We start from the raw sequence: 23644 nt of genomic DNA on the forward strand, positions 1-23644 counted from the left end.
CAGTAGGGCAGTGGGCGGTGTCAGTAGGGCAGAGGACGGTGTCAGTAGAGCAGAGGACGGTGTCAGTAGAGCAGAGGACGGTGTCAGTAGAGCAGTGGATGGTGTCAGTAGGGCAGTGGATGGTGTCAGTAGGGCAGAGGATGGTGTCAGTAGGGCAGTGGAAGGTGTCAGTAGGGCAGTGGATGGTGTCAGTAGGGCAGTGGATGGTGTCAGTAGAGTGGATGGTGTCAGTAGAGCAGTCGACTGTGTCAGTAGAGCAGAGGACGGTGTCAGTAGAGCAGAGGACGGTGTCAGTAGAGCAGAGGACGGTGTCAGTAGAACAGTGGACGGTGTCAGTAGAGCAGAGGACGGTGTCAGTAGAGCAGAGGACGGTGTCAGTAGAGCAGAGGACGGTGTCAGTAGGGCAGAGGACGGTGTCAGTAGGGCAGAGGATGGTGTCAGTAGGGCAGAGGACGGTGTCATTACAGCAGTGGACGGTGTCAGTAGAGCAGAGGTCGGTATAAGTAGGGCAGAGGACGGTGGCAGTAGGGCAGTGGACGGTGTCAGTGGACGGTGTCAGTAGAGCAGTGGACGGTGGCAGTGGACGGTGTCAGTAGGGCAGTGGACGGTGGCAGTGGACGGTGTCAGTAGGGCAGAGGACGGTGGCAGTAAGGGCAGTGGGCGGTGTCAGTAGGGCAGAGGACGGTGTCAGTAGGGCAGGGGACGGTGTCAGTAGGGCAGAGGACGGTGTCAATAGAGCAGAGGACGGTGTCAGTAGGGCAGTGGATGGTGTCAGTAGGGCAGAGGATGGTGTCAGCAGGGCAGAGGACGGTGTCAGTAGGGCAGAGGACGGTGTCAGTAGAGCAGTGGATGGTGTCAGTAGGGCAGTGGAAGGTATAAGTAGGGCAGAGGACGGTGTCAGTAGGGCAGTGGACGGTGTCAGTAGGGCAGTGGTCGGTAGGGCAGAGGACGGTGTCAGTAGAGCAGGGGACGGTGTCAGTAGGGCAGCGGACGGTGTCAGTAGGGCAGCGGACGGTGTCAGTAGGGCAGCGGACGGTGTCAGTAGGGCAGCGGACGGTGTCAGTAGGGCAGCGGACGGTGTCAGCAGGGCAGAGGACGGTGTCAGCAGGGCAGAGGACGGTGTCAGCAGGGCAGTGGACGGTGTCAATAGAGCAATGGATGGTGTCAGTATGGCAGAGGACGGTGTCAGTAGAGCAGTGGATGGTGTCAGTAGGGCAGTGGATGGTGTCAGTAGGGCAGTGGAAGGTGTCAGTAGGGCAGAGGACGGTGTCATTAGAGCAGTGGACGGTGTCAGTAGGGTAGTGGACGGTGTCAGTAGGGCAGAGGACGGTGTCAGTATGGCAGAGGACGGTGTCAGTAGGGCACTGGATGGTGTCAGTAGGGCACTGGATGGTGTCAGTAGTGCAGTGGAAGGTGTCAGTAGGGCAGAGGACGGTGTCATTAGAGCAGTGGACAGTGTCAGTAGAGCAGAGGACGGTATCAGTAGGGCAGAGGACGGTGGCAGTGGACGGTGTCAGTAGAGCAGTGGACGGTGGCAGTGGACGGTGTCAGTAGAGCAGAGGACGGTGGCAGTAGGGCAGTGGGCGGTGTCAGTAGGGCAGAGGACGGTGTCAGAGCAGAGGACGGTGTCAGTAGAGCAGAGGACGGTGTCAGTAGAGCAGTGGATGGTGTCAGTAGGGCAGTGGATGGTGTCAGTAGGGCAGAGGACGGTGTCAGTAGGGCAGTGGAAGGTGTCAGTAGGGCAGTGGATGGTGTCAGTAGGGCAGTGGATGGTGTCAGTAGAGTGGATGGTGTCAGTAGAGCAGTCGACTGTGTCAGAAGGGCAGAGGACGGTGTCAGTAGAGCAGAGGACGGTGTCAGTAGAGCAGAGGACGGTGTCAGTAGAGCAGAGGACGGTGTCAGTAGAACAGTGGACGGTGTCAGTAGAGCAGAGGACGGTGTCAGTAGAGCAGAGGACGGTGTCAGTAGAGCAGAGGACGGTGTCAGTAGGGCAGAGGACGGTGTCAGTAGGGCAGAGGACGGTGTCAGTAGGGCAGAGGACGGTGTCAGTAGGGCAGAGGACGGTGTCATTACAGCAGTGGACGGTGTCAGTAGAGCAGAGGTCGGTATAAGTAGGGCAGAGGACGGTGGCAGTAGGGCAGTGGACGGTGTCAGTAGAGCAGAGGACGGTGTCAGTAGAGCAGAGGACGGTGTCAGTAGAGCAGAGGACGGTGTCAGTAGAGCAGAGGACGGTGTCAGTAGGGCAGAGGACAGTGTCAGTAGGGCAGAGGACGGTGTCAGTAGGGCAGAGGACGGTGTCAGTAGGGCAGAGGACGGTGTCAGTAGGGCAGAGGACGGTGTCATTACAGCAGTGGACGGTGTCAGTAGAGCAGAGGTCGGTATAAGTAGGGCAGAGGACGGTGTCAGTAGAGCAGTGGACGGTGGCAGTAGGGCAGTGGACGGTGGCAGTGGACGGTGGCAGTAGGGCAGTGGGCGGTGTCAGTAGGGCAGAGGACGTTGTCAGTAGGGCAGAGGACGGTGTCAGTAGAGCAGAGGACGGTGTCAGTAGGGCAGTGGATGGTGTCAGTAGGGCAGAGGATGGTGTCAGCAGGGCAGAGGACGGTGTCAGTAGGGCAGAGAACGGTGTCAGTAGAGCAGTGGATGGTGTCAGTAGGGCAGTGGAAGGTGTCAGTAGGGCAGTGGATGGTGTCAGTAGGGCAGAGAACGGTGTCAGTAGAGCAGTGGATGGTGTCAGTAGGGCAGTGGAAGGTGTCAGTAGGGCAGTGGATGGTGTCAGTAGAGTGGATGGTGTCAGTAGAGTGGATGGTGTCAGTAGAGCAGTCGACTGTGTCAGAAGGGCAGAGGACGGTGTCAGTAGAGCAGAGGACGGTGTCAGTAGGGCAGCGGACGGTGTCAGCAGGGCAGAGGACGGTGTCAGCAGGGCAGTGGACGGTGTCAATAGAGCAATGGATGGTGTCAGTATGGCAGAGGACGGTGTCAGTAGAGCAGTGGATGGTGTCAGTAGGGCAGTGGATGGTGTCAGTAGGGCAGTGGAAGGTGTCAGTAGGGCAGAGGACGGTGTCATTAGAGCAGTGGACGGTGTCAGTAGGGCAGTGGACGGTGTCAGTAGGGCAGAGGACGGTGTCAGTATGGCAGAGGACGGTGTCAGTAGGGCACTGGATGGTGTCAGTAGGGCACTGGATGGTGTCAGTAGTGCAGTGGAAGGTGTCAGTAGGGCAGAGGACGGTGTCATTAGAGCAGTGGACGGTGTCAGTAGAGCAGAGGACGGTATCAGTAGGGCAGAGGACGGTGGCAGTGGACGGTGTCAGTAGAGCAGTGGACGGTGACAGTGGACGGTGTCAGTAGAGCAGAGGACGGTGGCAGTAGGGCAGTGGGCGGTGTCAGTAGGGCAGAGGACGGTGTCAGTAGAGCAGAGGACGGTGTCAGTAGAGCAGAGGACGGTGTCAGTAGAGCAGAGGACGGTGTCAGTAGAGCAGTGGATGGTGTCAGTAGGGCAGTGGATGGTGTCAGTAGGGCAGAGGACGGTGTCAGTAGGGCAGTGGAAGGTGTCAGTAGGGCAGTGGATGGTGTCAGTAAGGCAGTGGATGGTGTCAGTAGAGTGGATGGTGTCAGTAGAGCAGTCGACTGTGTCAGAAGGGCAGAGGACGGTGTCAGTAGAGCAGAGGACGGTGTCAGTAGAGCAGAGGACGGTGTCAGTAGAACAGTGGACGGTGTCAGTAGAGCAGAGGACGGTGTCAGTAGAGCAGAGGACGGTGTCAGTAGGGCAGAAGACGGTGTCAGTAGGGCAGAGGACGGTGTCAGTAGGGCAGAGGACGGTGTCATTACAGCAGTGGACGGTGTCAGTAGAGCAGAGGTCGGTATAAGTAGGGCAGAGGACGGTGTCAGTAGAGCAGTGGACGGTGGCAGTAGGGCAGTGGACGGTGGCAGTGGACGGTGTCAGTAGGGCAGAGGACGGTGGCAGTAGGGCAGTGGGCGGTGTCAGTAGGGCAGAGGACGTTGTCAGTAGGGCAGAGGACGGTGTCAGTAGAGCAGAGGACGGTGTCAGTAGGGCAGTGGATGGTGTCAGTAGGGCAGAGGATGGTGTCAGCAGGGCAGAGGACGGTGTCAGTAGGGCAGAGAACGGTGTCAGTAGAGCAGTGGATGGTGTCAGTAGGGCAGTGGAAGGTGTCAGTAGGGCAGTGGATGGTGTCAGTAGAGTGGATGGTGTCAGTAGAGTGGATGGTGTCAGTAGAGCAGTCGACTGTGTCAGAAGGGCAGAGGACGGTGTCAGTAGAGCAGAGGACGGTGTCAGTAGGGCAGCGGACGGTGTCAGCAGGGCAGAGGACGGTGTCAGCAGGGCAGTGGACGGTGTCAATAGAGCAATGGATGGTGTCAGTATGGCAGAGGACGGTGTCAGTAGAGCAGTGGATGGTGTCAGTAGGGCAGTGGATGGTGTCAGTAGGGCAGTGGAAGGTGTCAGTAGGGCAGAGGACGGTGTCATTAGAGCAGTGGACGGTGTCAGTAGGGCAGTGGACGGTGTCAGTAGGGCAGAGGACGGTGTCAGTATGGCAGAGGACGGTGTCAGTAGGGCACTGGATGGTGTCAGTAGGGCACTGGATGGTGTCAGTAGTGCAGTGGAAGGTGTCAGTAGGGCAGAGGACGGTGTCATTAGAGCAGTGGACGGTGTCAGTAGAGCAGAGGACGGTATCAGTAGGGCAGAGGACGGTGGCAGTGGACGGTGTCAGTAGAGCAGTGGACGGTGGCAGTGGACGGTGTCAGTAGAGCAGAGGACGGTGGCAGTAGGGCAGTGGGCGGTGTCAGTAGGGCAGAGGACGGTGTCAGTAGAGCAGAGGACGGTGTCAGTAGAGCAGAGGACGGTGTCAGTAGAGCAGAGGACGGTGTCAGTAGAGCAGTGGATGGTGTCAGTAGGGCAGTGGATGGTGTCAGTAGGGCAGAGGACGGTGTCAGTAGGGCAGTGGAAGGTGTCAGTAGGGCAGTGGATGGTGTCAGTAAGGCAGTGGATGGTGTCAGTAGAGTGGATGGTGTCAGTAGAGCAGTCGACTGTGTCAGAAGGGCAGAGGACGGTGTCAGTAGAGCAGAGGACGGTGTCAGTAGAGCAGAGGACGGTGTCAGTAGAACAGTGGACGGTGTCAGTAGAGCAGAGGACGGTGTCAGTAGAGCAGAGGACGGTGTCAGTAGGGCAGAAGACGGTGTCAGTAGGGCAGAGGACGGTGTCAGTAGGGCAGAGGACGGTGTCATTACAGCAGTGGACGGTGTCAGTAGAGCAGAGGTCGGTATAAGTAGGGCAGAGGACGGTGTCAGTAGAGCAGTGGACGGTGGCAGTAGGGCAGTGGACGGTGGCAGTGGACGGTGTCAGTAGGGCAGAGGACGGTGGCAGTAGGGCAGTGGGCGGTGTCAGTAGGGCAGAGGACGTTGTCAGTAGGGCAGAGGACGGTGTCAGTAGAGCAGAGGACGGTGTCAGTAGGGCAGTGGATGGTGTCAGTAGGGCAGAGGATGGTGTCAGCAGGGCAGAGGACGGTGTCAGTAGGGCAGAGAACGGTGTCAGTAGAGCAGTGGATGGTGTCAGTAGGGCAGTGGAAGGTGTCAGTAGGGCAGTGGATGGTGTCAGTAGAGTGGATGGTGTCAGTAGAGTGGATGGTGTCAGTAGAGCAGTCGACTGTGTCAGAAGGGCAGAGGACGGTGTCAGTAGAGCAGAGGACGGTGTCAGTAGGGCAGCGGACGGTGTCAGCAGGGCAGAGGACGGTGTCAGCAGGGCAGTGGACGGTGTCAATAGAGCAATGGATGGTGTCAGTATGGCAGAGGACGGTGTCAGTAGAGCAGTGGATGGTGTCAGTAGGGCAGTGGATGGTGTCAGTAGGGCAGTGGAAGGTGTCAGTAGGGCAGAGGACGGTGTCATTAGAGCAGTGGACGGTGTCAGTAGGGCAGTGGACGGTGTCAGTAGGGCAGAGGACGGTGTCAGTATGGCAGAGGACGGTGTCAGTAGGGCACTGGATGGTGTCAGTAGGGCACTGGATGGTGTCAGTAGTGCAGTGGAAGGTGTCAGTAGGGCAGAGGACGGTGTCATTAGAGCAGTGGACGGTGTCAGTAGAGCAGAGGACGGTATCAGTAGGGCAGAGGACGGTGGCAGTGGACGGTGTCAGTAGAGCAGTGGACGGTGGCAGTGGACGGTGTCAGTAGAGCAGAGGACGGTGGCAGTAGGGCAGTGGGCGGTGTCAGTAGGGCAGAGGACGGTGTCAGTAGAGCAGAGGACGGTGTCAGTAGAGCAGAGGACGGTGTCAGTAGAGCAGTGGATGGTGTCAGTAGGGCAGTGGATGGTGTCAGTAGGGCAGAGGACGGTGTCAGTAGGGCAGCGGACGGTGTCAGCAGGGCAGAGGACGGTGTCAGCAGGGCAGTGGACGGTGTCAATAGAGCAATGGATGGTGTCAGTATGGCAGAGGACGGTGTCAGTAGAGCAGTGGATGGTGTCAGTAGGGCAGAGGACGGTGTCAGTAGGGCAGTGGAAGGTGTCAGTAGGGCAGTGGATGGTGTCAGTAAGGCAGTGGATGGTGTCAGTAGAGTGGATGGTGTCAGTAGAGCAGTCGACTGTGTCAGAAGGGCAGAGGACAGTGTCAGTAGAGCAGAGGATGGTGTCAGTAGAGCAGAGGACGGTGTCAGTAGAGCAGAGGACGGTGTCAGTAGAACAGTGGACGGTGTCAGTAGAGCAGAGGACGGTGTCAGTAGGGCAGAGGACGGTGTCAGTAGGGCAGAGGACGGTGTCAGTAGGGCAGAGGACGGTGTCATTACAGCAGTGGACGGTGTCAGTAGAGCAGAGGTCGGTATAAGTAGGGCAGAGGACGGTGGCAGTAGGGCAGTGGACGGTGTCAGTGGACGGTGTCAGTAGAGCAGTGGACGGTGGCAGTGGACGGTGTCAGTAGGGCAGTGGACGGTGGCAGTGGACGGTGTCAGTAGGGCAGAGGACGGTGGCAGTATGGCAGTGGGCGGTGTCAGTAGGGCAGAGGACGGTGTCAGTAGGGCAGAGGACGGTGTCAGTAGAGCAGTGGATGGTGTCAGTAGGGCAGAGGACGGTGTCAGCAGGGCAGAGGACGGTGTCAGTAGGGCAGAGGACGGTGTCAGTAGAGCAGTGGATGGTGTCAGTAGGGCAGTGGAAGGTGTCAGTAGGGCAGTGGATGGTGTCAGTAGGGCAGTGGATGGTGTCAGTAGAGTGGATGGTGTCAGTAGAGCAGTCGACTGTGTCAGAAGGGCAGAGGACAGTGTCAGTAGAGCAGAGGACGGTGTCAGTAGGGCAGAGGACGCTGTCAGTAGGGCAGTGGACGGTGTCAGTAGAACAGAGGACGGTGTCAGTAGAGCAGAGGACGGTGTCAGTAGAGCAGAAGACGGTGTCAGTAGAGCAGAAGACGGTGTCAGTAGAGCAGAAGACGTTGTCAGTAGGGCAGAGGACGTTGTCAGTAGGGCAGAGGACGGTGTCAGTAGAGCAGAGGACGGTGTCAGTAGAGCAGTGGACGGTGTCAGTAGGGCAGTGGACGGTGTCAGTAGAGCAGAGGACGATTCAGTAGAGCAGAGGACGGTGTCAGTAGAGCAGTGGACGGTGTCAGTAGGGCAGTGGACGGTGTCAGTAGAGCAGTGGACGGTGTCAGTAGAGCAGTGGGCGGTGTCAGTAGAGCAGTGGGCGGTGTCAGTAGAGCAGAGGACGGTGTCAGTAGAGCAGAGGACGGTGTCAGTAGGGCAGTGGACGGTGTCAGTAGGGCAGTGGACGGTGTCAGTAGAGCAGTGGACGGTGTCAGTAGAGCAGTGGACGGTGTCAGTAGAGCAGTGGACGGTGTCAGTAGGGCAGTGGACGGTGTCAGTAGGGCAGTGGACGGTGTCAGTAGGGCAGTGGACGGTGTCAGTAGGGCAGTGGACGGTGTCAGTAGAGCAGTGGGCGGTGTCAGTAGGGCAGTGGACGGTGTCAGTAGGGCAGTGGGCGGTGTCAGTAGGGCAGTGGACGGTGTCAGTAGGGCAGTGGACGGTGTCAGTAGAGCAGTGGACGGTGTCAGTAGAGCAGTGGACGGTGTCAGTAGAGCAGTGGACGGTGTCAGTAGGGCAGTGGACGGTGTCAGTAGGGCAGTGGACGGTGTCAGTAGGGCAGTGGACGGTGTCAGTAGGGCAGTGGACGGTGTCAGTAGAGCAGTGGGCGGTGTCAGTAGGGCAGTGGACGGTGTCAGTAGGGCAGTGGACGGTGTCAGTAGGGCAGTGGACGGTGTCAGTAGGGCAGTGGATGGTGTCGGTAGAGCAGTGGACTGTGTCACCCGGTGAGAACTGTATATATGGATGGTGTATGGGGGGTGGAGAACAGTATCTATAGATGGTATATAGGGGGTGGAGAACTGTATATATGGGAGGACTGTATATATGGATGGTGTATGGGGAGAGGACTGTATATATGGAGAGGACTGTATATATGGGGGGGGGGCTGTATATATGGATGGTGTATGAGGAGGAGAGAGAGAACTATATGGATGGTATATGGGAGGGGGCCGGCAGAACTGTATATATAGTGTATGGTGGGGTGAGGGGGGTGTATGTATGTATGTATGTATGTATAGTGTATGGTGGGGGGAGGGGGGGTGTATGTATGTATAGTGTATGGTGGGGGGAGGGGGGGTGTATGTATAGTGTATGGTGGGGGGAGGGGGGGTGTATGTATGTATGTATGTATGTATAGTGTATGGTGGGGGAGGGGGGTGTATGTATGTATGTATAGTGTATGGTGGGGGGAGGGGGGTGTATGTATAGTGTATGGTGGGGGGAGGGGGGTGTATGTATAGTGTATGGTGGGGGGAGGGGGGTGTATGTATGTATGTATAGTGTATGGTGGGGGGAGGGGGGTGTATGTATGTATAGTGTATGGTGGGGGGAGGGGGGTGTATGTATGTATAGTGTATGGTGGGGGGAGGGGGGGGTGTATGTATAGTGTATGGTGGGGGGAGGGGGGGGTGTATGTATAGTGTATGGTGGGGGGAGGGGGGGTGTATGTATGGTGGGGGGAGGGGGGTGTATGTATGTATGTATGTATGTATAGTGTATGGTGGGGGAGGGGGGTGTATGTATGTATGTATGTATAGTGTATGGTGGGGGGAGGGGGGGTGTATGTATGTATGTATAGTGTATGGTGGGGGGAGGGGGGGTGTATGTATAGTGTATGGTGGGGGGAGGGGGGTGTATGTATGTATGTATAGTGTATGGTGGGGGGAGGGGGGTGTATGTATGTATGTATAGTGTATGGTGGGGGGAGGGGGGTGTATGTATGTATGTATGTATGTATAGTGTATGGTGGGGGGAGGGGGGTGTATGTATAGTGTATGGTGGGGGGAGGGGGATGTATGTATGTATGTACGTATAGTGTATGGTGGGGGGAGGGGGGTGTATGTATAGTGTATGGTGGGGGGAGGGGGGGTGTATGTATAGTGTATGGTGGGGGGAGGGGGGTGTATGTATGTATGTATGTATAGTGTATGGTGGGGGGAGGGGGGGTGTATGTATAGTGTATGGTGGGGGGAGGGGGGTGTATGTATAGTGTATGGTGGGGGGAGGGGGGTGTATGTATGTATGTATGTATAGTGTATGGTGGGGGGAGGGGGGTGTATGTATGTATGTATAGTGTATGGTGGGGGGAGGGGGGGGTGTATGTATAGTGTATGGTGGGGGGAGGGGGGTGTATGTATGTATAGTGTATGGTGGGGGGGAAGGAGGTGAGAGTACTTTGAAATCCTGACATGGATGATAAAAACTTACCTTACAAGCTGGGCTCCAGTCCCAGCGCGATCTGTGCACACAATCCAGCAGGGAATGGGGAGGCTCCGCCCACCTCCTTGTCCCTTCTGCTGGCAGCCAGAGGATTGGAGGAGAGCACCCGGCCGGTAACACGGAGGCTCCGCCTCTGTGTCCCGACTCCGTCCTGCACTCAGACAGCTGTGCGGGAGCAGCAGCGCTAAGGCGGCGCTACGGACCCGAACTCCACGGCCGCACTGATGACACAGCTTCGGCACAGGGAGCCACGGGTCTGAAATGAATAATGTGCCCGGGTCTCAGGCGGGCAGAGACCCGGGCACATGTTTCAAAACCCGTACTGTCCGGGTGAATCCCGGACAGGTGGCAACCCTAGAGTGCATTGGTCAGGAGTATGGAATATACAGTTTAGAATACAGAGTGCAGTGGTCATAAGTATGTATAGCATAGTTCCCAACTGTCCCTCTTTCCTCCTCATTTGTCCCTCACTTTGGTCTGATCTATATAGCTGTATATGAAATGCATTATTTATCTTTCAAAAAGTGTTTCTCAGTGCTAAACCTTTCATCCAATTTCTAAATTGCTGCATTTGTAAATTTCAAAAGCCAGTATAAAGGAATAAAAGTGGTAGTTTGTATAATTCTCTTTTAACCACCTCAATACAGGGTACTTTCACCCCCTTCCTGCCTAGGCCAGTTTTCAGCTTTCAGTGCTCTCACATTTTGAATGGCAATTGCGCGGTCATGCAACGCTGTACCTAAATTAATTTTTTATATTTTCTTCTCACAAATAGAGCTTTTTTGGTGGTATTTAATCACCACTGGGTTTTTTTATTTGCTAAAAAACAAAAAAAAGACATAAGTAATTTTTTACCTTCATTGAGGTGCGCTGATGAGGCTGCACTGATAGGTTGCACTGATGGGCCCTGATGAGGCGGCACCGATGGGCACTGATGAGGCAGCACTGAAGGGCACTGATGGGATAGCACTGATGAGGAGGCACTAATATACAGCACTGATGGGCACTGATAGGTGGCACTGATATTCAGTTTCTGGCACTAATATGCAGCACTGATGAGGCAGGACTGAAGGGCATTGATGGGTGGCACTGATGAGGAGGCACTAATATGCAGCACTGATGAGCACTGATAGGCGGCACTGATGAGAACTCATAGGCAGCACTGATGGGCACTGATAGATGGCACTGATGGGCACTGATAGGCAGCACTGATGGGCGGCACTGATGAGCAGGCACTTGTGGGCACTGAATGGCAGCACTGATTGGCATTACTGATGGGCACAGATTGGCCTCACTGATAGGCACAAACTGGCATCACTGATGGGCACAGATTGGTGTCACTGATGGGCACAGATTGGCATCACAGATGGGCACAAAGTGGCATCACAGATTGTCACTGTTGGGGCTGCACTGTAATCAGGGCACTGATGATTAGTGTCCTGATTACCTATACAAGTCTCCTCTGTGAGGAGATGCTGCTGCCAAAGATCAGCTCACTCTGTCAGTGTGAGGTGAGGAGAGCTAATAAATGGCATCTCCTTGTTTACATGTGATCAGCCGTGATTGGACACAGCTGATCGCATGGGTAAAGAGCCGTGGTCGCGGCTCTTTACCAAGATCAGGATCGCGCTGTGTCTCAGTCCCCCGTAGGCGCGCAATCGCTGTGAGACTAGGCGCTGTCATATGATGGCGCAGTGGCGGAACTACCAGGGTTGCAGCAGTCGAACTTGTTCCCATATCAAAAAGGTGGGAGGTATGTGTATAGTACAACAGTAAAAGGTACCTGTATATACCACACAACACATCATATACAATATGCTCAGGATTATGTGATGTACATTGTACGTTACATAATCCTGACTGCTGCAATCTGTATGCTGTGTCGTACATTGCATACTTCTGATCACTACCACTGTATACTGCACTATTCTTTATTATATAATCCTGACCCCTGCTTTCTTTACACTAGGCTGTATATTACAAATTCCTAACTCCTGCAGTCTGTATGCTTTGTCACACTTTACATACTCCTGACTACTACCCCTGTATGCTGCAATATACAGTATATAATTCTGACTGCTGTTCCCTTTACACTAGGCTGTGTGTTACATACTCCTGACCAATGGACTCTGTCAGCTGTGCTGTACATTACATACCCCTGACTGCTGCCATCTGTATTCTGTGTATTACATTGCATGCTACTGTCCATTACCACAATATACTGGACTTTACATGAGGCTGTAAATGACATACTTCTGACCAATGCACTCTGTTAGCTGTGCTGTACATTACATACTCCTGATTGCTGAACTCTGTATACTGTGGTGTACTTGGCACACTCTTACCTGCTGCACTCCTGCCATATAGAGTGGTCAGGACTATGTAACATATTGCCTTGTGTAAAGAGTGTAGTGGTCAGAAGTATGTAACATACAGCCTTGCGTAGAGTGTAGAGGTCAGGAACACGTTTTATTATTGCAGTATTAATCATAAAAGCAGTGTAAGTACCTAAATTTGACTTTGTATCTGCCTCTATACTGCAGAGCCAGAGTGTCAAGAGAAGAAGAAGCAGCAAAAGTAGCCAATTCATGTGTTGACAAGAAGCATGCTGATAGGAGGAGAGAGTAGAGTAACTGTGATATTTCACTGTCTAGTCACAGGTTTCGGGTGGGTCCAGGACAGCCTGAGCTGAGAAAAACTGGGTTGAATGACGCTCGCCAACACAATGAGGACATCTTGTGGAAGGAAAGAGATACTACGGGGGAGAGCTCTGGATTGAAAGTGAATATTAAAAAAAGGTGCTTTTTTATGTTATATTTTAGCCAGTTATACATTTTTATCTTCTTATTTTTGGCTGGTGTTCTGTTTCAATTTTCTTCATGGCACGCAGCATTGTGTGTGAGGAAGTAAAAGGCATATTGCGGTCATAAAATTATAAAATATTTGAAACAAACTATATATTCCACTTAATAACAGCCTTTCAGCAATTTTTTAAGCATTATCAACATCAAATTATATGAAATTATTTATGCTTCAGTGTTTTTTTTGCTTCCTTCAATTTTCTTCACTTAATATGTTTACCAGGATACAAGTAATTATTTAAAAAAATATGCCTACCTTGTCATTAATTAAAAGTTCAATCGGGTGATTCCCCCATTCGATCAGCACAATCTCATTAGCCTGGCCCTGCACAGCGTAGGAGAACGGGGTTCCAATCCCAGGCGAGGCGCTGGACTTCAGCCACATACAGATTGTGAAAGCAAACAGCTCAGGCAGAGTCTTTTTAATCCTGCCGTACAAATAATTGGTACGAAGTGGGAGGGAAACCTTGAAGTCATCTGGTGATTTGAACGCGCTGCTCCCTGTTAGAGCACAGAAAAAGAAGAACAAAATATGACATTGCAGGCCTTCCACTTCTACATTATTGATAAAAAAATGAAATTATAGCATGTGTTATTTTGTTAAAATCACAATGTTAAAAAGAGATTACATAAGCCTGCACTGCACATTTAAATCATTAAAACACAGAGATCTTATACAATCAAAGTGACACTAAAAAAAAACCTTATTCTCCAAAAATAATCCATACACATGCACTACTTAAAGGCCCTGTAATCTATTTTTCATTGAATTGATTTGTGTGTTTTTCTGCCTCCTATCAACATCCTCCCTAAGCTCCTGAACCTTTCCTTTTCACCCTCACTTCTGTTTGCTTGGAGCAAGCAGTGCACGTGAGTTGGGTTCATGTGCATTGCTCTGTGCACACTACAAATTCCAAAGTTCATAGCTCCTAGTCCAGGGGTCAGCAACCTTTTTCCACGTAAGGGTCGGATTCAATGTATGCTAATGCATGGAGGGCCGCATTCACCTGCTAATAAATGAAGATAATCCTAACATAGTAATAATAACAGTACAGGTTTACCTCACTTTAAGGTGCTTCACTAATGAAAAGCCAGTTCACCCTGAGGGAGCATGTGGCTGGGGATTCGTATTTTACTGCCTCCTCCCCCATCCTGGCACCTAAGGGTGCCTGACGCCAGTCCTGCCAGCCAGCATGGTCTGGAGATGGGGTTCCTGTCCCTTGGGGAGATGGGGTCCCTGTCCCCATGGCTGATGTGGTCCCTAATAGGGTCCTCCCCTATTGCAGTGTCCTCTGTACCCCCATAGCAGTGTCAGTGTCCCCCGGCCCCCCTTCATATCACTCTCATAGGGTCCTCTGCCCCTTCCCCCCATAGCAGTTTCCTGTGCCCCCCAGTTTCCCCCCAAAGCACAGGAAACTGATGTCCCCTGTACCCTGCTCCACCAACATTCCACTGTACCCTTCTCCACTAACACTCCTCTTCCCCCTGCTCCACCAACAATCCTCTGTCCCCTCTTTCACCAACAATCCTCTGTCCCCTGCTCTGCCAACAATCCACTGTCCCCATCTCCACCAACAATCCTCTGTCCCCTGCTCCACCAACAATCCACTGTCCCCTCCTCCACCAACAATCCTCTGTCCCCTGCTCCACCAACAATCCTCTGTCCCCTGCTCCACCAACATTCCACTGTACCCTGCTCCACTAACAGTCCTCTGTCCCCTGCTTCACCAACAATCCTCTGTCCCCTGCTCCACCAACATTCCACTGTACCCTGCTCCACTAACAGTCCTCTGTCCCCTGCTTCACCAACAATCCTCTGTCCCCTGCTCCACCAACATTCCACTGTACCCTGCTCCACTAACAGTCCTCTGTCCCCTGCTTCACCAACAACCCTCTGTCCCCTCCTCCACCAACAATTCTCTGTCCCCTGCTCCACCAACAATACACTGTCCCCTTCTCCACTAACAATCCACTGTACCCTGCTCCACCAACAGTCCTCTGTCCCTTGCTTCACCAACAATCCTCTGCCCTCTGCTCCACCAATAGTCCTCTGTCCCCTGCTCCACCAACAATACTCTGTCCCCTGCTCCACCAACAATCCTCTGTCCCCTGCTCCACCAACAATCCTCTGTCCCCTGCTCCACCAACAATCCTCTGTCCCCTGCTCCGCCAACAGTCCACTGTCCCCATCTCCACCAACAATCCTCTGTCCCCTGCTCCACCAACAATCCTCTGTCCCCTGCTCCACCAACAATCCACTGTCCCCTCCTCCACCAACAATCCTCTGTCCCATGCTCCGCCAACAATCCTCTGTCCCCTGCTCCACCAACATTCCACTGTACCCTGCTCCACTAACAGTCCTCTGTCCCCTGCTTCACCAACAATCCTCTGTCCCCTGCTCCACCAACATTCCACTGTACCCAGCTCCACTAACAGTCCTCTGTCCCCTGCTTCACCAACAACCCTCTGTCCCCTCCTCCACCAACAATTCTCTGTCCCCTTCTCCACCAACAATACACTGTCCCCTTCTCCACTAGCAATCCACTGTACCCTGCTCCACCAACAGTCCTCTGTCCCTTGCTTCACCCACGATCCTCTGCCCTCTGCTCCACCAATAGTCCTCTGTCCCCTGCTCCACCAACAATACTCTGTCCCCTGCTCCACCAACGATCCACTGTCCCCTGCTCCACCAACAATCCACTGTACCATGCTCTACCAACAATCTACTGTCCCCTGCTCCACCAACAATCCTCTGTCCCCTGCTCCACCAACAATCCTCTGTCCCCTGCTCCACCACCAATCCTGTCCCCTGCTCCACCAACAATCCACTGTCCCCTGCTCCATCAAAAATCCTCTGCCCCCTGCTCCACCAACAATCCTCTGTCCCCTGCTCCACCAACAATCCAGCATCCCCTGCTCCACCAACAATCCACTGTACCCTGCTCCACCAACAATCCACTGTCCCCTGCTCCACCAACAATCTACTGCCCCCTGCTCCACCAACAATCCTCTATCCCCTGCTCCACCAACAATCCACTGTCCCCTGCTCCACCAACAATCTACTGTCCTCTGTTCCATCAACAATCCTCTGCCCCCTGCTCCACCAACAATCTACTGTCCCCTGATCCATCAACAATCCACTGTCCCCTGCTCCACCAACAATCCACAGTTACCTGCTCCACCAACAATCCACTGTACCCTGCTCCACCAACAATCCACTGTCCTCTGTTCCACCAAAAATCCTCTGTCCCCTGTTCCACCAACAGTCCACTGTCCCCTGCTCCACCAACAATCCACTGTCCCCTGCTCCACCAACAATTCACTGTCCCCTGCTCCAACAACAATCCACAGTTCCCTGCTCCACCAACAATCCACTGTACCCTGCTCCACCAACAATCCACTGTCCCCTGTTCCACCAACAGCCCTCTGTCCCTTGCTTCACCAATGATCCTCTGCCCTCTGCTCCACCAATAGTCCTCTGACCCCTGCTCCACCAACAATACTCTGTCCCCTGCTCCACCAACAATCCACTGTCCCCTGCTCCACCAACAATCCTCTGTCCCCTGCTCCACCACCAATCCTGCCCCCTGCTCCACCAACAATCCATTGTCCCCTGCTCCATCAAAAATCCTCTGCCCCCTGCTCCACCAACAATCCTCTGTCCCCTGCTCCACCAACAATCCAGCATCCCCTGCTCCACCAACAATCCACTGTACCCTGCTCCACCAACAATCCACTGTCCCCTGCTCCACCAACAATCTACTGTCCCCTGCTCCACCAACAATCCTCTATCCCCTGCTCCACCAACAATCTACTGTCCCCTGCTCCACCAACAATCCTCTATCCGCTGCTCCACCAACAATCCACTGTCCCCTGCTCCACCAACAATCCTCTATCCCCTGCTCCACCAACAATCTACTGTCCCCTGCTCCACCAACAATCCTCTATCCCCTGCTCCACCAACAATCCACTGTCCCCTGCTCCACCAACAATCCACTGTCCTCTGCTCCATCAACAATCCTCTGCCCCCTGCTCCACCAACAATCCACTGTCCCCTGCTCCATCAACAATCCACTGTCCCCTGCTCCACCAACAATCCTCTGTCCCCTGCTCCACCAACAATCCACAGTTACCTGCTCCACCAACAATCCACTATCCCCTGCTCCACCAACAATCTACTGTCCCCTGCTCCACCAACAATCCTCTATCCCCTGCTCCACCAACAATCCACTGTCCCGTGCTCCACCAACAATCCACTGTCCTCTGCCCCATCAACAATCCTTCTGCCCCCTGCTCCACCAACAATCCACTGTCCCCTGCTCCATCAACAATCCACTGTCCCCTGCTCCACCAACAATCCACAGTTACCTGCTCCACCAACAATCCACTGTACCATGCTCCACCAACAATCCACTGTCCCCTGTTCCACCAAAAATCCTCTGTCCCCTGCTCCACCAACAGTCCACTGTCCCCTGCTCCACCAACAATCCACTGTCCCCTGCTCCAGCAACAATCCACAGTTACCTGCTCCACCAACAATCCACTATCCCCTGCTCCACCAACAATCTACTGTCCCCTGCTCCACCAACAATCCTCTATCCCCTGCTCCACCAACAATCCACTGTCCCCTGCTCCACCAACAGTCCACTGTCCTCTGCTCCATCAACAATTCTCTGCCCCCTGCTCCACCAACAATCCACTGTCCCCTGCTCCATCAACAATCCACTGTCCCCTGCTCCACCAACAATCCACTGTCCCCTGCGCCACCAACAATCCACAGTTACCTGCTCCACCAACAATCCACTGTACCCTGCTCCACCAACAATCCACTGTCCCCTGCTCCACCAACAATTCACTGTCCACTGCTCCACCAACAATCCTCTGTCCACATAGGGGGCAATATACGAAAGGCAAATCCACTTTGCACTACAAGTGCACTGGGCAGGCTTCATAGCAGGGTGCCCCCCATAGCCTGGCGCTACAGTGAGCACCAGAGGGGAGAGCAGAGAGCCACTGACTGACAGTCATGGCTCTCTACTCAGAGCAGAGGGGGAGAACTGAGTGATCCACCTAGCTGAGTATAAATGTTTGTTTTTGTGAACCCCAAATTTGTCTTTTAACAATACATAATTAAATAGATTTTTTTAAAACACAGTTTGGTGTCAGTTTAAGGTGTAAGGCCAAGCAAAATATTTTTCTAGTTTTGGATAGAGTGGATAAGGGTACAAACCCCCTGCAAGGATTTCCCTGCCATCTGGGACTCTATGGGTTAGAGAGATTTCTAGGAAGATCTAACTATCTGGGTTAGAGAGATTTCCCCTCACTTCCTACACTTCCTTTTTGTCTGGCCAATGGTTTGGCCAGATAGAAAGTAAGGGAGAATCTGTAACAATGACACAGACAACAACAAGGGCTCTTACAGGTAGTAAGGTTACTGCCCTCTGAAAAGCAATCTGCGGTGGATTGCCTGATGCCTTTTATTTTTTGTTTTCTTTTTTTTTTATTGTGGAATGAAAATTTAACATGGCGGGACAGCAGCACAACTGTGAGCCAAGCATTTGGTTCACAGGTTAGGTGTGGCCTCATTGGTCTCAATGGGCAAGTTTGACAGGCAATGCTGCCTGTCAAACTTTGCAGCATGATTTAATATTGCTGCAGCCATGGCATGTGTACAGCCCATCAGGCTGTAATGTTATAATGCTGGTGGGCAGCCGGGGGGCAGTAAAACTCACAATTCTAGTCTTTTTCTACTCCACTAAAGAGAAGTATTTTTTATAGTTATCTGTGTTCTACTGGAAATTTTCCATCACATCCTGTCTGGTGAGACCAGTGCCAGGACTATGTACAATGGCATCCAAGGTGGGAATGCCAAAGTGTGACCCCCACCTCTACTGCCCTTAGAGTGATTTAATTTGGTATAACTTAGGAAAACTAATTTAAAAGATTTATACAAATAGAAGAAAAGAGAAGGGAAGGTGATGAAGGAGTTTAAAGTGCTATTAAACCCAAAGGCAAACATTTATTATATTGCAGCTCACCAATTCTTAGATGTGATGGCTGCATTAGTTTTCATTTTTAGGCTTTCTTTCCTTTATTGTTTCTGGTGATCTGGCCAGTAAGCCTGTTGTTTTTCAACAGAAAAAGCTCTCCTACAAATGTATTAGTGTTGAGACAAACAATTTATCACTGACAGGGGTGCATACAATTATCTAATTTTATATTTCTATGTAAAATCTTTATCCCAAAAGAAAAAAAAAATGTTGCTGTAACTGCAGTGTAAGCTGGAGTTTGGCTTCAAGTTGTTAGTGTATCTAAATCGGCTAGTTCATCTAACACTCCCTTCCCCCCAGAGTGACAATGATACAGTCCAAAGGTGCCCCCAAGCAAATTCACTTAGAGTGTAGGCACTCTAATACAGGAGGTGTGTTACTGGCCAGATCACCAGATGAAAACAGGGAACAAAGCCAAAAAAAAGAAAACGAATGCAGCCACCATGTGGTTGATGTCCCTGCAATCATAGGCTCCCGAGACTGTTTGAGGAACATGTTGAAGACAGCCAGTTCAGTATTGGCAGACCAGTGCTTGGTGCCAGAACCTGCTACCAGCCTGTATAGTACATGAGGGTGTGACCCATCCCGTGGCTTTATCTACTCCAAGCAGAAGTGGCCTCTGACTCCCTCAGTTGGAGCGTAAAGGATAATGGGGGGAGGGTGACAGGAGTGGGGTGGGTGCAGGATGACAAGAGGATGATAAAGGTGACAGAATAAAAGGGATACAGGGTGACAGAAGAGAAGCGGTGCAAGGCGTGTGTGTGTGTGTGTGTGTGGGGTGGGGGGGTTGGAAGAGTAATAGGGGTGTGGAATGGGAGAAGGGGAGATAAATGGAGAGGGGTTAGAGTGCAATAGGAGGGGCGGCAGCAAGGGCAGTTGGTAGAGTATAGGGAAACATTATGAAAGCAGCATGTGTGAGCGATGTTTCACAGGAAAGGCTTGTTAACACAGGGTGTACTGGCACACAAGTCTTCCCTAACTGTTGAAGTATGCATTCCACGGAGCTCTCCTAAGCCTTCCAAACATGGCTCTCAGTGACAGCTCTGTTCCTCAGGAGCCGAACAGCAAATCTGCCAGCAGGACAAGGTCAGAGTTGCAGCACCTCAATGGTTGAGGGAGGTGGAGGTTTCTACTGATGCTGAGTAGAAAGGAGTTAGTATGAGAGTGCAAAGGGGTCAGGAGAGCTGAGTCAGAGTGGTGACAATGTGATGACAGAACTATGTTGATGAGCAAGGGTGAGGTGGTGGTACCAGGGCATAGCATAAGAGTTGGGGCTTGGTCCTGCACCCTAAAGCCAGATGATGCAGAGGCAGCAGGGCCGGGACAAGGGGTGGGTAGGAGGAGAGGCTGCCCTGGGTGCAATGGTTTATCGCAGGAATGGGGGCACCTTGACCCTAACCCTAAGGGAAGGGGGGGCACAGTTTGGCATCTTTGCCCTGGGCGCTGGGTGACAGCATAGGCTGTGCCCCACGCAGCTTGGAACCCAAGGTAGGTGCCCCTTCTGCCTTTGCTTTCACTTGACGAGTTAAACCATTATCACTGAGACACAAATGAGATAAATCTTTGTAATGGTGCCCTGGATAGCAGTAAAACTTTCCCCCACTGTATCCAAAACTAAAAAAACTAAACTAGTGGTAGGACACTGTCATTTCTTATCCCTATTTTCCTTGCAATGCAGTAGAACCATGGATGGAAAGAGTTACTGCTTATGTGAATACGTTTTTGCATGCTGTATGGGCATTTAATCACTGCCTAGTGGAGTTATTACTTACTGAATATTTCAAAGGGGTTTACTATAAAAAATCAAATATCGAATATAGACAGCCATCCCTATGTTTCTGCTAGCCATTTATTTTTAATTCAAGCAATTAAAATCCTCATGTAGCACAGTAAAAGTCACTTTAAAAAGGAAAACACAATCTGTTCTACTTTCCACTAACATAATAGACTGTAATGGCTGATCAAAAGCTCTTTGCACCTGGTAACACAGTAATGCTTTTTATCTCTGTGTGAATGATGGAGATCTGTCAGTCAGTTGTCTATCTACAACATGCAAAACTATACTCCACCACTATTTAATGTGGAGGATGGGTTGCCTATTATGCTGTACCTTTTTGTGCATAACACATTTTTTAATAGGATTTCTCAGGAATTTTAATCCTTCCTGAAGCAGCACCTAAGTGCACACCCCCTAATAAATATCAGCTTGATTCTTGCCCTACTGTTGCGTCTTTACTTGGCAGCGAGGTCTCCAAAGAACACCACTGTATTTTATCGTAGCATGGTAATACAGCATTTCACCAGCAGGTAATGCTAAACGTGACATCTCTAATTACAGATCTCTGTGTTCATAGAAAAAACTTCTATGCAGGAATTCTTTAAATGAACGTACCAACTCATTCTTTGTCAGCCTCTAAGCCCAATACATAGCAATATTAAGTAGATACCCCACAAAAAAACTAAAAAGCTTACATAATAATTTTCTGTTTTTATCACTTCTTTTTTTGTCGTAAGTACCAGGTCAACATTCTCTGCAAAAATGTTGCATTTACCAGTAACCTTGTTTTCTGAAAATTCCTGTTCCTAACATTGCAATTCTGCAAACTAAAGAGTATTACACACACACTCTTCTAAATTCCTTTGTAAACACAGGCATTGCATGAATCTTCAAATAAACATATGCTTTGGCTATGTATACCCCACAATTACCCCATTCTAATTATTTACAGCACTTATCACACTGAATTCAAATTTCACTTGCCCCTACAGTCTTCTGAAACATTTTATGCATTGAGTTTACACAGCATACCACAGCACACAATAACAATGAACTTTTTTTCATGTTGGATAGAATGGGTCAGGTTTTTTTTTCCATCTATGTTCCATTTGGGATGATTTCCTTTCAAGTGTGAGGGAACCCCTCCAAAATGAAGGAATCCCTGGGTCACCAGAAATGGTGGTAATTTTGGAAGATTTCCCCTCCATTTCTATTCTGGTGACAACTGTGTGAGTGCTGATTGGAGGAAAGGGACACCCCACCCCCACCCCCCACATGGGCAGAGGAACGAAGGAACATGCAGAGCTGTATTCTGAATAGAAAAGCTGTGTGCTTATCTCCCTCCCCATCACCAATTTCAGGAAAATTTCTCAGAAGTGACTCATGCTGATAACAGAGGAATGAAGCACCAGAGAGAAGCTACACTTATAGCTTGCGAGAGAGACAAGTAAATACTACAGATATATGTGCTTTGTTCACATTTCATGACTGGGTTTACAACCACTTTAAGTTATCTGTGAGTGATGATAGGGAAAATGTATAAAACATAAACTAAGTGGGCTTCCCAACACAGTGAGTAGAGGCCAAATAGGGATGAGCAATGAGAATCATCATGCTTATATATAGATGAATCAGAAAATAAATCACAGTTCTCCAATATGTCTGTTTGTACCAATTATAGTATGAATAAATGTGATTTGGAAAAAAAATTATTTAAAAATGTGTTTTTTCAGAGTTTAGATTTAGATACAGATTTTTCCCAATGAGAATAATGGATTATGAGATAGATGTACATGCTTTAATATATTCAAAAACGTGCTACGCTATTTTTCAATGCTTTAGATCAAAGCAATATTAAACCCAAAATCAAAATTGTACTATATTGCAACTTACCAGTCATTAGATGTGGTGGCTGCATTAGTTCTCTTTTATTATACTTTTTCCCTTCTGTTTTCACCCAGTGATCTGGCCAGTAATACACCTCCTGTATTAAAGTGCCACCACTCTGGATAAAGGAGCATAGGGGCACCTTTGGGCAGCAGCATTGTTATTCTCGGAGCAGGGGAGTTTTAGATGCACTCGAAGATTTAGATACACTAACAAACAGAAGCCAAACTCCAGCTCACACTTTATAGGCAGTTACAGCAATAATTTGTTTTACTTTTGGGATAAAGGCTTTTATATAAATTAATAAAAGCTGATCATTGTAGGCAGTGGTAAATGGTTTGTCTCATCTCTTTAACTGCTACATCAGCAAGGGAGCTTGTTCCTTGGAAAACAACAGACTTACTGGCCAGAGCACCAGGTGAAAATAAAAGAAATCCTAAAAAATAAAACCTTACATAGGCATAGCATCTAGGAATTGGTAAGCTGCAATATATTAAATGTTTGACTTTGGGTTTAATACTGCTTTAATATTGGAATTTGTTGTTAGCAGCTTTTTTTTTTTTTTTTTTTGAGGTGAGCTTGGCACAAAAGAAAACATATTTAAGGCTTTAGTTTACAGCAAACAAGTATTTTTTTTTAAATGTCTATGCCATAATATACAGTATATGCATACATATTTCTATATTCTATTACAATTTTGGGTTGTAGGAGCAATAAATACATGCTCATATTCAACAAAAGCACCATTTTCATGCACAGCTTCTTCTTATTGATTATTCTTTACCCAAACAGTCATGGACAACCTTTGATGTACTCACAGTTGAGAATTAGATATGCCAAACAAATATTTGAATTCAGGACCTGGGGCTCTTTTCCTAAAATGCTAAAGGCTATGTGGCCTACGTTTGTTCAATAATCCCCTGTGCTGCTTAGTAAAACATCCCACTATCTTAGAACAGACTGAAATGCTGATGACAAATAATACTTGAAGGGCATAGTATAAACTCTAAAAGCATATGGTTTGTTGGTACTAAAGTACTGAATATGTAACAGTGCTTTATGCCGCGTACACACGGTCGGACTTTACGGCAGACTTTGCCCGGCAGACTTTTCAACGTACTTTACGACGGACTTTCTGAATGAACAGACTTGCCTACACACAATCCACCAAAGTCTGTCGAATTTGTACGTGATGACGTACGACCGGACTAAAATAAGGAAGTTCATAGCCAGTAGCCAATAGCTGCCCTAGCGTGGCTTTTTGTCCGTTGAACTAGCATACAGAC

General features: G+C 50.5%; 1 protein-coding gene across 1 annotated transcript in view; it reads right to left on the bottom strand.

Annotated features, from left to right (window-relative positions):
• NPTX2 (neuronal pentraxin 2) overlaps positions 1–23644 on the bottom strand; it is a 65585-nt gene that overhangs the window by 34679 nt on the left and 7262 nt on the right. The window contains exon 3 of the mRNA XM_073590997.1: positions 12901–13145. Within this exon, the coding sequence (XP_073447098.1) occupies positions 12901–13145 (245 nt within the window). The remainder of the gene's footprint in view (positions 1–12900; positions 13146–23644) is intronic.

The sequence above is a fragment of the Aquarana catesbeiana genome, linkage group LG06 (genome assembly GCF_042186555.1).
Source record: "Aquarana catesbeiana isolate 2022-GZ linkage group LG06, ASM4218655v1, whole genome shotgun sequence".
In the NCBI taxonomy this organism is placed as follows: Eukaryota; Metazoa; Chordata; class Amphibia; order Anura; family Ranidae; genus Aquarana; species Aquarana catesbeiana.